Source organism: Balearica regulorum, chromosome 4, assembly GCF_011004875.1.
Source record: "Balearica regulorum gibbericeps isolate bBalReg1 chromosome 4, bBalReg1.pri, whole genome shotgun sequence".
In the NCBI taxonomy this organism is placed as follows: domain Eukaryota; kingdom Metazoa; phylum Chordata; class Aves; order Gruiformes; family Gruidae; genus Balearica; species Balearica regulorum.
The window spans coordinates 14354309-14369476 of record NC_046187.1 but is presented as its reverse complement, the minus strand read 5'-3'; the positions used below and the strand labels follow the sequence as shown (position 1 = coordinate 14369476).

Below are 15168 nucleotides of genomic sequence, written 5' to 3'. Positions count from 1 at the left end.
ACAAATATATATATTTATTTTTTTTAAATTGTAACTGCTAGATTCTGTATGTTGGCCTTTAGAGCGTGTGAGCAAATTGTTAATCCTGATGAACTCCACACTGATTGGTTTCAAAAAGCAGTCCTTATAAAGTATCAGTCCTCCCCTGCAGCATCCCAAAACCAGGAGCAGCTTCTCTACTACATCTGATCCTGCTTAAAAATCTACATGGAAACACAAACGTCAGAAAACTGTAAAAGAAACATGTATTAAGTGTGAATGGGAACATTTGTCTAGCACATTACGTGACTCAGTGCAGTTATTCTTCATACAAAGGGAAAATGACAAACTGACACTATTTTCAGAATTGCTTCTTTTTTATATACAGGTATCGTTCCATTTTGAAACTTAAAATCCATTTTTCATCTGATATGTGTGCATTTACCCTTTTAATAACTCTCCCGAATGGACTGTAATTCTCGTGAGTTGATTGCATCAGAGGTCTATTTGAAGGCAGGGGTATTAACCATGTTTGAATAGCTTCCTATATTCTTATACCATACTCCCAATCTAATCCTGTGAACTCCTACTGTCAGCAATAAACACCTCCAGAAGGTTTATTTTGTTTTTAAATCCCAAACCCCAGACAACACAGAAAAATAAACCTATGTCTTTCCATTTTTGTGTTGGTTTTATATCTTTTTTTTTTTCTTTTCTTTTGAGGCAGAAATACTGAAGAGCCTGGCGGCAGCTGTAACCCCAGAGAAAGGAACGTGCTGGCCTGCACCGCTGAAACCCATCGCATTCCTCCTGGGGTGGAGACAGGCTTACCCCGGAGCAAGGCAGGCAGCAGATCTGCCATCATCCTGCCCCAAGGCTGGCTGTGCTGGGAAGTGGGTGGGGAAGCAGATTTAGTTTGTGACAGCCACTATCTCCACTGCCACGAAGGGTTTATCTGGTATTGTTTTCACTTATAAAGCAGCAGGACAACTCACACGTGACAAGCTAGCCGGCTAGAAAACCCTTGTGCTGGAAACAGTCAGAGACGAGGTTGCCTTTCTCCTGCCAGGCTAGGTCATCCCAAGAGCCTGTCGCCAGCCACCAGGTACAGCCGCTGCCTTGCCCGCAGAGCCCCGCATCAAGATGCCTCATCTGAGCTAGCCAGCACCTGGCAGAAGACAAAAATTACCTCCTCCTCAAAAGCAGAGAAGGCAAAGCTTTCTTCTGGCTTCCTAGAAATTCTCAGAGAAAAGAACAAGCACAGCACCTGAAAAAGCATAGGTTGTTTTTTTGGTTTTTGGTGTTGTTTTTTTTTAATCACTCCGCCAATAAATTGCTGTACAAAATAAACGAGCAAAACCTTTTAATTTAATTCAGTTCTTGATGTGGGGCCTAAACTCAGCTGTCCAGAAGTGACAAGCTGGTTTACTAACCTGGCACTGTCTCCTAGCAGAAATATCACCTCTTTTTCATGGTATGTTTTTACACAGAATTATTTCTATTATTATGTGCAGATATTATGCATAATAATATACAAGCCATATGGACATAACTACCTGACGTTTTTCAATTACATGACGTACCACCAGTTCCAAGAGAGACAACTATCATGCTGTCATTTACCCCAAATAACTGCCATTTACCTGAAGAAAAAAAAAGGAAAAAAGGAAAAAAGTGCGTCACCATAACCCCAGGGTGTTTAATCCTAAAGTTGTAATTTCGGCACATAAAATGCTATTAAATTTATCCCTTCTCCTCAGTTAAATAATAATAAAAAAGCTGGTTAGAGACTCAACAGTTAATTTAGTCTTCTTCATCTCACAGAAAGTTACCTTATAAACACTTCCCTACTGGATACTGCTAAGGAGACAGTCAGATACTATCTAACATAAGATTATTTTTTAGGACTAAAAGTAGCGTAGCTGCTTCAAAAGTTTCAAAAGTTAACCACGAGAAACAAAACTTTTGTCAACAGTTAGAAGCAAGACCAAGCACAAAAACAGATGACGTAACCTTTTATTGGAAGTCAGTTTTGGTGGGTTTTTTGTTGGTGTTTTTTTGGTTTTTGGGGTTTTTTTTAAAGCTCAAAAATACAACTAGCACATTGCACTGAGCAATATTTGCAAAGCTAACGCTATTTGTACAACTATGAACACTTTTCCTAAAATAAACAAGCCAGAAAATTCATAAAAGAAGAACCACAGTAGTCTAATCAAGAATTGATAAAGGAGGAATTGAGAATAAACAATATTTTATTTTTGGTCTAGAAACAGAAGAATCCCTCCTCCCCTCCCTCCCCCCCCCCCAAAAAAAAAGAAAAAAATGTAGTACTGCCTTAGAAATAGTTATTTGTACATATGAGGAGATGAATTCACATTAGAGTCCCTAAACCAGCAGCGAATTACTTGGGACTAACAATATTCACAACACATACCTGCCTTGACAAGATTATCCCTTTCTGTCTGATCTTTCTGCCCGCCTTGCTCAAGTAATTTGCATGACATAATGACATAAAGTCTGTCCCTCCTAATGAAATACTGCAATTAAATTGCAACAGTTGAAATTGCTTCTATTGGCAATAAAATGATTAGTCATTGAAGCACGGAAAATTTTAAGGTCATTTTGAGAAAGTCTCATGAATCTCTCACTGCAATACAACAAAAGAAGTTGAGATGAAAAAAATAAGGAGGTGTATCTTTGCTTTATCTTTATTTGTTCTACATCGAAACAAAACTTGCACCTCATCAGTTGTACTCCCCTTCTTGATTTAAGAAATTATGTCACCCAATATAGTTTGGTGACATCTATTTTCAGACTAGAAAAAGGTGATAGCAAGACTAAAGCAGTACGAGATAGCCAAGCCACAGCCATCTATGCTACACAAAACTACTCTCTCCCTTAAAATTACTACCTTTTGAATCACTGATGTTCCTTTTACTTTTTGCCAAGACTTTTGTCAAAGCCATGAACCAATTTAATGGGAAATAAATGTGTTCTAAACATCCATAAGACATTACATTATTCTAATCATCTGATCCAAAAGTCAAAGAAAAAAAAAAAAGACAAAAAATCCATGCTTCAGAAGTGTCCAAGGCATCATTCCAAGATTTTTAAAATTTAAAGAGAGAGAAAAGGACACTGGAAAGAGTTTTATGTCCATCACTTCCTTCTTTCTAGATAAGGGACTGATGAATACCAAAATGATGAATGAAAATGGAAGAATTCTCTCTCATCTGAAAGAGTGACCTGGTCAACCAAAGGCCTCCAGAATTGATGCTCATTTTGACAATTAAGGCCTATACTTTTTTTTTTTTTTAAGCTAAACTGTCCAGTAAAAACATCCTTTTCTCAATATATCCAATCCACATTTATTTCACACAGCTGCTTTGGGCTTACAATTGACTAAGAGGCATGCAAAACAAGGTCATCTGTGTATAATTGGAAGTTAAATTCATGGTATTTCTTTATTTCCTCTGGTTGGTACACATGTTGCTTATACCAAATGCTCAATGCTGCAAGACCTTGTGCATAAATGGAGGAGCAGCTACTATGCAGCATCAAGAAAGGAGGAGACATTAATTCGCTTTTGCACTTCCTTTCCCTGTTAGTTCTTCATTGAATTGTAATCCCCTGCGATTAGCTGCTCCAAATTTTATTAACACACCTACCAAAAGACAGAAGCATAGTGAAAAGGTACCCATAAGCTGCTATACATCCAACTGAGAATGATCTTCAACATCACAAAAAGTCAGAATTTGACTATTTGCTCACCTCTCAGCTATTATGGTCCTAAATTAAGGGTAACTACCTAACAGCTGTTAAGAAAAATTGTTCATATCAAGAAGCATCTTTAGAATATCTGGCTTATTTCATATGTCCAGCAGTTCACATGCACTTCAATTTCTGTTACTTGAGTCTCCGACTTTCCTATCTACACCAAGAAAAGAAGCGTTCAAGCAGTTCAGGTACTGACCATCCAAGTTCAGAAACATTTAAATTAACAGTGTACATCAGTGTGGTATACTAAATGAAAATTAGAATAACTACCAGAAGAGACTTATCTCACTTAATACAGGTATATTAGATGACTTAATCTGTTTGATATACTGTTGCCTGCTCTTAAAACCATCCACTCTGAAACCACTGGTAATTAATTCAGAGCATACACCATAGGTCAAGCACTGATAGTGCTGTAGCGTTGGCAGCAAAGTCAACACCAGCTGCTAATGTCCTGTCAAAGATGACAAATACTTGTACGATGAGTTCCACGCTTCTCAAGCGAGACTTACATCCAAACAGCAAGCGTAGGAGGCAGGTATACCCCTAAAGTCATTCCCAAGATCTTTTCAGCATATTCAGTCAGCAACTTTCTTCTATAATGAACAAAAGCATTATGTTTAGTCATGCTTTCAAATTCATGGTTTAGGGTTTACTAACCCATGTTTAAAAATATCAAAAGTCAGAATACTGGTTCCTGCACAGTGTATAACAGGAGGGAAGGGATGGACTTCCTTCCAGAAGGAAAGGTTTCTGCATGAACACTGATCGTGGCAAGGTCTTCAGCAACTCCTGGAGGAGCAACAGCACAATCAAGTTCAAAATATTAAGATGTTACTTGATTACACTCACCTGTCTTGAGTTAACTTGACCCAGCTCTACAAGGACAGCGTCGAATGGTGTCAAACAAGCTCTTTTTTTTTTTTTTTCTGTAAACCAACTGGCTTCTTAAATTTGCTCGCTATGCTCATGCAAGATCACACACACACACACAAAAGCTTTAAACCAAACAGGTGCCTTCCAGAAAAAGTGCTTCTGTCAGGCACTGCAGCTTTTACCAGATTACAACTACTGTGCTGAATAAAACATTTCTTAACACCATTATGTATCTTAGCACATTTAAGTATTACTCAAGACAGAAGAGGCACCTATGTGATTAGTGCCAAAGAGCAACTGCCAAACAAAACCACAATAAAATATTCCACTTCTCTTACTTTTATATCTATACCGTCATAGCCTATAGTTCAAACATCAATAACTAGCTTAACAGTCTGGCACTTTTTAGTCACCGTCTACAGCTGAGAACTTTAGAATAAGTATGAGGATGTTATATGTAGCCTTGCCTGAATTATATCAGTGCCCCTTATGTCCTGGGGAGATCAAACCTTTTACTCATTTTTTAAACTCTCTGGTTTTTAAATAATTAAATGCACAATCACTGGGAACAGTCAAGTAACCAAAGGATTTTTAGTAATAATTACATCAAAATGAAGGTTTCCTAATTTACTTTCAAAAATCATCTTATGAACTCTCATAAGCACAGGGAAGCCTATCAGATACAGAAAAATCTGAACCAACTTATCAAAAGTGTTTTCTCCTTTCCCAATATAGTTCATGCCAGATGTTTTTGATGAAGTTTTACCTTTTATCAAATAAAAGGTATTTCACTGTAAGTAGTACATGTTAGAATACTGAGAATTACTACATTGCATCAGTAGACTTTCTACAAACCGGTTCCATCAATGCTAAAATCCTGATTTTTAAGCACATCCAGTTGTCATGCCGAGCCCTAGCCACCACCCAGATGAAAGTATAGTAGCTCTACGAGAGAGTTTAGAAGACTTATTCCCATTCCTTCAATCTTTTCTCCCTTGCTTTACCAAGGACAGCTGTGTTTAAATATCTGATGGTTTCTTAGCATAAAGCCAGTAAAAAATCCTCTATGCTGCTACCACAAAGAATCAGCTATTTTAACTGGCACGTGCACAGCAGAACTGCAACGTAGCAGAAAACCATGAAGCCAAGGTTTACTATCACTTTTTAAAGGACAGATGGAGAGAAAGGGGTTTTCCAATTAAATCCTTAAAAACAAGGGGACCAGAGCAGAAGAAGTACAGTAGGTTAAAGTGATGGCACAAACATTTGCAAAGTTTAAGGCAACAAAACAAGAGAGGAAAGAAAATAACGCAGAGGGTAGCAGAAGCAGGGAAATGTAGCAGTCCTCCATCCCTATGCACAAACAAGTTCTTTCATGTACTTGTGCAATCACTGCATAGGCTGCACAGACCTGCGGAGGATTTAGTCCCAGCTCCCTTCCCCTTCTCTGCTAAACCCACATCCCATCTCAGACCCCCAGCCGACACCAAAAGTTACTTGCATTTTCCCCAGAGCTCTGCTGCTGGCAACGACCAGTCTATTCAAGCAAACAAACTGTTCTGAATACCAGCTCGCAGGGAACCAGCACCAGGTGCCAATGGTTATCAAAAAAGTTACTTCTGTACCAAAAATGCATGAAGACTCCTTTTAAGGGGCAAAAGGGCATCCATGGCATTAAGGCATATATATTGAAGGAAATCTGATTTTTCCACCTGCAGGACAGGGTTGGTTGGGTTTTTTCTTTTCTTTTTTTAGCCTCAAAATAATTGTAAGCTAGCTTTAATATCACCTCCAACTGTTTCAAACTAAAAATTGAAGTCCCTGTGAAACATATGTCTATGTACTAGCTTCAAAGTGCTCCTTTTCACCCTTCCTAAGAACTGAAACCATATTTAACTGCAACTTCAGACTTTTTATCTCCCTTCCCAGATGGTAACCTGGATTTGCCCCAACACTTGCATGCAAAAACTAATAGAGCGTGAAGTTACAATTTTCCATATATATATGTGAAAAGTATGCGTTGCAGAAAAGCAGTTTCCTATTGAAATCACTTTCCCATCTTTTTGTCTGGTGCAGCCTCTTGAAATATCACCAGTATAAAATACGGCTTTAAAAAAAACACAGCTCTTCTGTGCCTTTGCCTAAGCGTAGAATTACAGAGAGCGTAAGCCAACACTTCAATCAGTGCACTCAGCTAAAGTTCATCGTCTTAAGTACATCAACTTTTTTTGCTTGCTTGAAGATGGCGATCGCGATGTCAAGGTCACTTTTAGGTCTTTGAAGTGAGCATGAACCTTTAGTGTACAACTGATCAGACACTACAGACAAGCAGGAGGAATTTTACTTTAAGTCCTCCTTTAAACGGTACCTTTCTTTTACACAAGTAGAAAACAGTCTAAAACAACGTGCAAGATTTAAACTTACGACCTCACGGCCTACAGTGCATGCAGATGCTAAACCAAGTCATGCTCATATAAGCTTGCTGTACCATCACTCCAACACTCTGCCTCCTCAAAAAGGAGATCCCCCTTTTAAGTGAAAATTAAGGAATTATTTCTTTAGGACATGGAACCACTTGACCAATACTGTGGTCTGGGTTTTCCCCTCAAAGGTTCTGATGTTATTCCAGTATGGAAGTGGAGCTATAAATACAATGAAAGGGCAGTTATGTGGAAGAAAGCTAGCATATTTAGGGACTGATTTATGGTATTGATTTAGGAAGGCGAACTCTTGGTTACAACTCTGTCCATTAACAGACAGCATAACTGTATATGATTTAGAGTCTGAGTGGGAAATTTATGCAAACTTTAAAAACATTAATACTGGTCTTAATTCCTACACATTGGTAAAGCAGCATCCTGTGAATATGCACAAACACATGGAGGATCGGGCAAAAACACAGCCCGTGTCCAATTGGGCAGGGAAGCACAGCCTTGCCATGACCCATCAGGACATCCTCTTCGCAAGTCTGATCCCGTGTCCTTCACACGAACAGGATTTTTGCCACTGGGAACCAGAGAACAGGCTATCCCAATTATTAATTTTTATTTTAAAAAGACTCTGATTTCACCAATTTCTTGGCATTTAAAAAATTGTCCATAATAGCAACTGTTCTTCAAGAAGCAGTTGTTAACTGCTAAGAGATGAAAATAACGTGGTCACATTAAGATCCATATTTGCAGATTCTCAAATGAATCTGAAGGTTTAGCTGCTTCAAAAGAAAAAAAAAAAACCAACACAAAACTCCACTGATAACTGCAAAGGCCATTTCTATTTAAATACCACCTAACTAGCTAAACGAATATTAAAAAAAGACAAGAAAAAAAAAAAAGGCCCAACATTTTGTACCAGTCACACAGATGCCGTTGAAGCGACCCTGGTGCCAAGGGGAAAGGGCTCAGCAGAGATGACTCCTGGCATCACCCATTCCTCCTACGTGACTTGACAGCGTCCCCGCCAGCACGGAGGAGCCCCAGCGCACACCAGCACCGCTGCTGCCCTGTCACGAAATCTGCCCTCTCAGCAAACGCGCTCCATTTTCCTGCGAACTCTATGTCAGCTCCGCTACAGCCCCTGCTAACATACTTACTTCTGAGCAACAGTAGCCTGAACTTCAAGTTAGAAAAAGGCACTTTTCTCCTAACTCCCCCCTCCACCTCCCCTTCTCCCCGATGTAGGGGGCTCCGGTCCCAAGGGCAAAGGCACCCCCCGGCCCCAGCGGGGAGGGCTCCCGGGGCATCCCCGGCTCCCGCCGTCTCCGGGCCAACAGCTCAGGCTGCTCGCCCCGCCAGGAGCGACTTTCGGCCCGTCGCACCGAGCCGAGTTACGGGGCGTCCCCCGCCCTCTCCTTCGATCAGGCACCAGCTCTGGGACGGCAAGTGTTTACGTTTAAAAATACATATATACCGAGCCCGGATCCAAAGGGAAGACAGAAAAACTCCGCCCCCCTCCCTCTCCCGACTCCCTCGGAAAGGCGATAAAAGCTAGGCAGAAACATCTGACCGCTCGGTGCCCCTTTTTAAGGAGAAAAAAAAAAAAGGGGGGTGGGGTGTAAAAGAAGAAAAAAAAAAATTTTTTAAAAAAGTAAAATAAAGGGTCGGGAAGCCCCGCAGGACGTACCGGGCAGCAGTCCCGGCCGAAACGGGGAGGCGGCCGGGAAGGCGGCTCGACCGCGGCGCCGCCGCCGGGCCCGGCCGGGAGGGACCGCGCAGGGAGGCCGGGCCGTGCGGGAGCGGGAAGCGAGCAGGGAGCCCCGCCGGGGGAGAAGCGGGGAAGGGAGAGGGAGCGCGGACCGCGAGTGGGAAAGGGCACTCACGTAGCGTTTCAACTTCTTCTCCGGTGGGGACTTTCGGAGCCAGCCCGAGCAGACCACCTCCCCGCCACTCATGGCTGGGCCGCCTGCCCGCCGGCGCAGCCCTTCTCCTCCTCCTCCTCCTCCGGCAGCAGCGGTGCCCGGGCCGGGCCGAGGGAACTCCGAGACGCGGCGGCAGCACCGCGCCCGCTCCGGCCTCCCGGGGCTGCGGGGGGAGGGAAGGGGAGGGACGGGGGAGCGGTGTGTGTGTGTCTGTCTCTCACGCACAACAACCAGCGGGAGCGGCGAGCGGGGCTGAGGCGGGAGGTTCTCCCCTTCCTCCTCCTCCTCCTCCTCGCCGCCGCCGAGTCACACGAACATCGGGAGAGACAACAGGGGCGGCCGCCGCCCCGCCGCAACTTCGGCTCCGGCGTCCCAGGGCAGGATCCAGCCGCCGCCCCGCGTCGGTGGCACCGCCCCCCGCGCCGCCGGGACCCTCCCGCCGGGGAAGGGCCGCGGGGGGCTTCCCCTCCCCTCGCCCCGCCGCCGGGCCGAGCTCAGCGCCGGCCGCCGCGGCTGCCCGGGCTCGTTCCTTCCCCTTCCTCCTCCCCTTGCGCCGGGAGGAGGGGATCGGCCGCCTTCGCCTCCGGGAGAAGTGGGGCGGGGGGGGGGGGGCGGCCGCGGCAGGGTCTCGCCCTGGGATTGAGGCCGGGTCCTTTCGCTCCCGGCGAGCGTGGGAGGGGTTTACCCTGCTATTCACGGCCTCGCGTCCTCCTCTCCCCCCCAGCCCACTTTTCCCCACAGCGCCGGCCGCCGCGGCCAGCCCAACGGCGGCACCTCCCCTCCCCTCCCCTCCCCGCCCCGCCTGCCCCCGCCCCCAGCGCCGGCCACCGCACCGCCCCGAGCGGAGGAGCCACGGCACGGCTGCTTCCCCCGAAACTCCGCCGGAGCCTTTTCAAACAACAAGGGCCGGGAGGGAGAGGGGAGGGGAGCGGACGGCGCCTCCCAGAGGGATCCTGGGAGCTGTAGTCGGCGGGCGGCAGCGGCCGGCGGGGACTGCGGCGGCGCGGCCGTCTGAGGGGCGCGGGGCGGGGAGGAGACGGGCCCGCCGTTTGCCGGCGGAAGAGAAAGGGGGTGAGGGACGGACCCCGACCCGCCGCCCCAAACCGACCCCGCCGGGGGGGGGGGGTGGGTTTGCTTTTGGTTCTGAAGGACGAGGCTGCGAAGCGGGTGGCGATTTGAATAATAAATATTAAAATCGCGGCTGAAATGGTGATTCTTTGAAACCCACCGCGGACTCGTTCATTAGATATGGGGAAAAAACACCGAAAAACCCGATAAAAACTGCATTAAAAACAACTCGGCAAAAGTAAATTCCTCTTAGCGAGTCTGAAACTGTCTTAGCAAAAAAAAAAAAAAAAAAGTTAAAAAGTTGGGGTGTTAGCGCAGAAAGGCGGAATGCCGGGTGCGGTCCCTCCCGGAGCCGGTCCCCGGGACCGGGGGGTGATGGCGCTTCCCCGGTACGAGGCTGCGGTGAGGGGCCGGCCTGTGACAGCCGGGACGGGTTCACGAGGGTGGGAGCGTCGGAGGTGTTTGAAATCTCCCCTGGCACAACCAGCGCCCACCCGCCGGGGTGCACCCCCCGCTGCAAGGCCCCTCCACCCACTCCGAACCCCTCCGCCCCACAGCACCATTCCCTACCGAAAACCCACCAAAACAAAACAAAACAACCAAACAAAAAGAAGTTTCCACTGCCCGCGCCTGCTTATCGATCCCCGGCATTTCTGACATTATTAAGTGGCGTGGCGGTGGGCTGCGAGGCTGGCCCCTGCTGGGGTGCCGGCGGCCGATGCCTTTGCTCATCCCCCCCCTTCTCAGCCAGAAGAGAAAGGGGGGGGAATGAGCTCCTCCCTTGCTCTGGCTTCGCACAGATAAATACCCCCAAAAATAAACAAAACACAACAAAAGGAGAGTGATATGCAGGGCAATAATCCTAAACGCTATTCAATCAAAAGGGAAAGACCCAACTCGTTTATCATCCCCGCTGTTGGTGCTCTCTGTCTCTTCCACTCTGCCAGAAAAGATCTCCAAATATATATATATATATAATTTTTACTCCTTAACTGCAGGCATGGGACCGCCGTGGTGGCTGTTAGCACCAGTGCTCTTCCACTGCAGAGAAATAGTCCCCCTAGTGTGCCGTTGTTGAAGGGAGCGCTGTGATTCATCAAGGTGTATTGCATTAAAAAGTTAGAAAGCAGCGGTTGTAGCGTTTTACAGGGGCATTTGCAGAAATAACAGGAAAAATAAAGGTGAAAGCCCAGAGTCGTTAAAATCAGTGCATCAATTTCACCAACAATCTTTTTATAATAATTATGACAGGTAAAGCACTATTAAGCGCTAAAAGATCTGAAAGAAGATGTTTTGCCAAAAACATTTCGAAAAAAAGAAAAATGGTGACTATTGGCCTTTATCGATGTTAAAAGTGCACAAATCCTAGCATCCAAACAATCCTCACAATATACACTTCTGCACATTATCATTTCAGCTGCCCCAGTGGAGATGTTGGAAAGAGTGAAAAAAAGTGATTTGATGCGTGCAGTTGGTAAGCATGAACTCAAGTTGTACTGTTAGGTTTAGATTTCCAGCTGGGTTTCAGTGTAGCTCTTTTGTTTAAATCACTAATGCCATTGTTTAAGAATCTCAACATTTGAGATTATTTCCAAGCGTCAGATAAGACCACAAAATTTTCCCATTTCCTTTAGAAACCTGGAGACAATTTAGTATCGTCAGAGCAAGAACACGTAGAATCAGTGTGAACTTACTAAAATGCCATTGGCATTAGGGTGTTGTAGCATGATCTAATGGTTCATTTAAATGCCATTAATTAACCCATGTCTTGAGGGCTAATCAAAGGAAGCCAGAATCTTTTGGCTTAGGCAGACTCTATGGAGGCACCATCCAAACAAGTTATCTGGTTCCAAAGACAGAAAATTGTCCCTGAGGTCAAATTTCAAAACATAACATTTGTATTTTAAAACACACTGAAACCACTGTTACCCTGGAGTCCAGCATTAGTTTTCATTTATTTGTCATGTATTTGTTTGTCAATTCATTTTCTTGAAAATAGCTATCCAGAGACAAATTTTTTCATCCCTGCCATATAAAGATAAATTGTAGGTTAGGGAAAAGGAGTACCCCTCTTCCCAAGTAAGCGAACAGCCGGCAAAACCAAGAATATTGCTACTGTGGACTTCTATGCGTAACCAGCAAAGCTCTGCAGTTCAGAATTTAGACATCTTGTACTAGGGTAAACCGAAGCAATTAAGAACACCAATGAAACGCATAAACAGCGCACTATTTAGGTCTGACTCTTAACACCTGCATATTTAGAGCTGTAAAACTGTCTATGAAGAGAGGTTAGTGGGCACAACTGACATAATTACGCCAGCCACTTTCTCCATGTAGAAAAACCCTTACACTCAGCTAGATTAGGCTAGGGCATAATTTCCTGAAATTGGGATAAAAGTGACAAAGACCTCTGTCAAGAATGAATGTTTCAGCTAGTTTGCCTGCTCTGGTTTTGTTCTGAAAGTTTACGCAACATGAAGCTTGCTCCATTTTGAAATTCTCCTGCAATGTGGCTTGTGCTTGGAAGTGCCGAATACCCCGAATTGGGTAGTCCCTGCTTGCGGGACTGCTGTTACCCTACATCAGGACACGACCATCCTCTCCCCTCGCTTCGTCCCCGCAGGTTATTTCTGTACAAGCGTGCTGTTACTCAGGAAGCCCAGAGGACAAAGGTCCTTTGAGCTCAATTAATTGCACTATGGAGATCTTTTGTGTTTTGTGCAAGGCCAGTCCTGGAGGAAAAAGGATTTTCTTTGCATTGCCAGTGTATTAGCTATGACCTAAAGAGCTGCAGAGGTCTCGTTGTGCCCACTAGGATCAATCTCTTTTGCTTTGCAGTCAGTGTTCGTGGGGAATCGCTGCTTTATTTTTCGAACAAGGTTCCCTTGCTTTAGACCTTCTTTTTGTTTTTTTACTAGCAGCATGAAAACAATCAACGTCCCTCAGCCATTTTGCAGCCGGTTGGATTACTGAGGGGATTTTTTTCTCCCCATTTTTAAAAAGGAGCATGCAATCGGCAGCTGCTGGTGGCCAGGAAGAGGATGCGCCCAGCAGAGCAGCTGGAGCAGGGAGCGCAGGAGGGATCCGTCCTGCTACATGATGACTACACGCACGGCCACGGCGCTTGTGCCACCTTCCAGCTCATTGCACTGGAGTGCAGGCTCCTCTGACAGTGGTTTCTTCTCAGTTACCACCTTCCTTCCACGAGCACGTGCAAGACGCCTCGATTCCTCCATCGACTTGGTGTTCTTTCACAAGTGCGTTCCAAAGTGTTTTAAAATGGGTTCTCCAAAATTTTGGAGCAGGCTATTCATACAACTTGCCAGATAAAGTAGGTCATGTGGAAATCCATTTGCCTCTGGTTTGCCTGCCAAGCCACCTTGACAAAGGAAACAGGAGCTGATAGAAGAGGAGATTAAATTCACGTGGGTTTGGTTTTAAAAATATAAACAATGTTAATTTCTCATGCAAATAGCTTAGAAATTCTGGACTCACATAATAAGACACTGCTCGTTACAGTTCCCAACTTTGCATTATTCTTATAGTATGAAACGCTGTGCATTCCTCTGTAGTTTCTGCAATCACAGTCAGCTGTGAGTCCTGATAGTCATCCCTAAACTCTTTTACGCCCTCTGCTCGCATTTGGAAACAAAATTTGTGCTTCATTATGACACACGAGACTTAAAACTCTAATAAAAAAACCTAATCAAATGATAAAAAATTAATAAAAAATTTTGCATGTGAAACTATATCCCAAAACATCTTTAGGTATTTACACAACAATGAATCAGTGCAAAAAGATTCTTTTAAGCTTGAAAAAACCCCTTCATTTAGACATTTGTTTTCATCTCAGATATTTCTCTTTTGATTTCAGAAATATTCCCAGGTAAATTTAATTTACAGAGTTATTTTGGTCAGTTCGTGGACGACATTATCTACTGTTTCTTTCAGATTGTAGTTATTTAGCTTATTTGGCAAAGAGATTGAGGAAAGTCATACAAACCAGACATAATTAAATGAGGTGACTGTGTGTCCACACACTTTAGGGTTGGTTACTGGTTGTTAAGCCACCTCCCGTCTCATTTCTATTATTCCTTTTCATATTGATGTAAGCAAATAAAGGCAAGGGTATACTGCAGAACTGGTACAGAAAAGGACCTATTTTTAGAACCGCATTGGTGTAATACCTTGAGATTTCCTTTGTGATTTTTGTAAAAAACTCTCCTTCCCCACTTCTGGAATGGAAATTCACTGGTAAATGTTTGTCCTCTGTTTTTTTTGCCAGGGGATCAGTTGACTACCTTACTTCATGCAAGGGAATTTCCCTTTTGTTCCTAGACTAGGCAAGGAAGAAGGAGCAGGCTGGCTGGTTGGCCAACCATGCAGAAACTTCCTCAGCTCTATGCTGTTCAAAAATTAATCAGCAAGATTTTCCCTCCACAAGGACAATACCTTTGCACCTATCCTCGTGTACTGAAAATGCGTGGACTTTTTCTATCATAGGAAGCATTTTACAAGTTCAGCACAAGAGAAACTTAATGGTTCAGACACATTTGCTTTGGTTTTGTAAGAGAAATAAGAATTACTGTGGAGATGAACATGTTTTCAGGAAAAAAAAAAAATTCATGCATGGTCATATAAGAGACTGATACTCGAATGCTGTGCATAGTCAAGAAAGCATCCCCCAGGTTGTTTGGTCGAGCATGGTTTGTCCTCCAAAAACACAAGGTGGAAGATGTATTGAACACCTCCCAAAAGATACATTTATTGCATGGATAATACTGAGGCAGCAAATATGAGAATATTGCAGGCTGGTGGTTTCTGTTACAGCACAAAAAAAGCAAGCTCTTATCAGAGAATATTTTGGTTAGAGCCTTTTCATACAATACAACAATTTCTATAATTTGGTTTATAATGCAAGTATAGTAAGTTATGTCAACTAGATATTCTGCTTTTTCTTACCTTTCTTTGTTCAAATCCTCACGCTTAAGCAGTTCCTTGCAACTGGTATTTTGAAAATAAAGTAAGGAAATCAAAAGATTACCAAGAAGTAGCTGAAGAAAGAAGGAAAAATGTCTGAATGCCAGGCAAGGTTAAGATGTGTTTAGCTGAAG

General features: G+C 44.1%; 1 protein-coding gene across 3 annotated transcripts in view; it reads right to left on the bottom strand.

The window, feature by feature from the left end:
* Window positions 1-9553, bottom strand: part of GAB1 (GRB2 associated binding protein 1) — a 101638-nt gene extending 92085 nt beyond the window's left edge. For all 3 annotated transcript variants that reach the window (XM_075751211.1, XM_075751213.1, XM_075751214.1), the window contains exon 1: window positions 8948-9553. In XM_075751211.1, coding sequence (XP_075607326.1) covers window positions 8948-9019 — 72 coding nt within the window. In that variant the 5' untranslated portion in view covers window positions 9020-9553. The remainder of the gene's footprint in view (window positions 1-8947) is intronic.
* Window positions 9554-15168: the final 5615 nt, after the last annotated feature.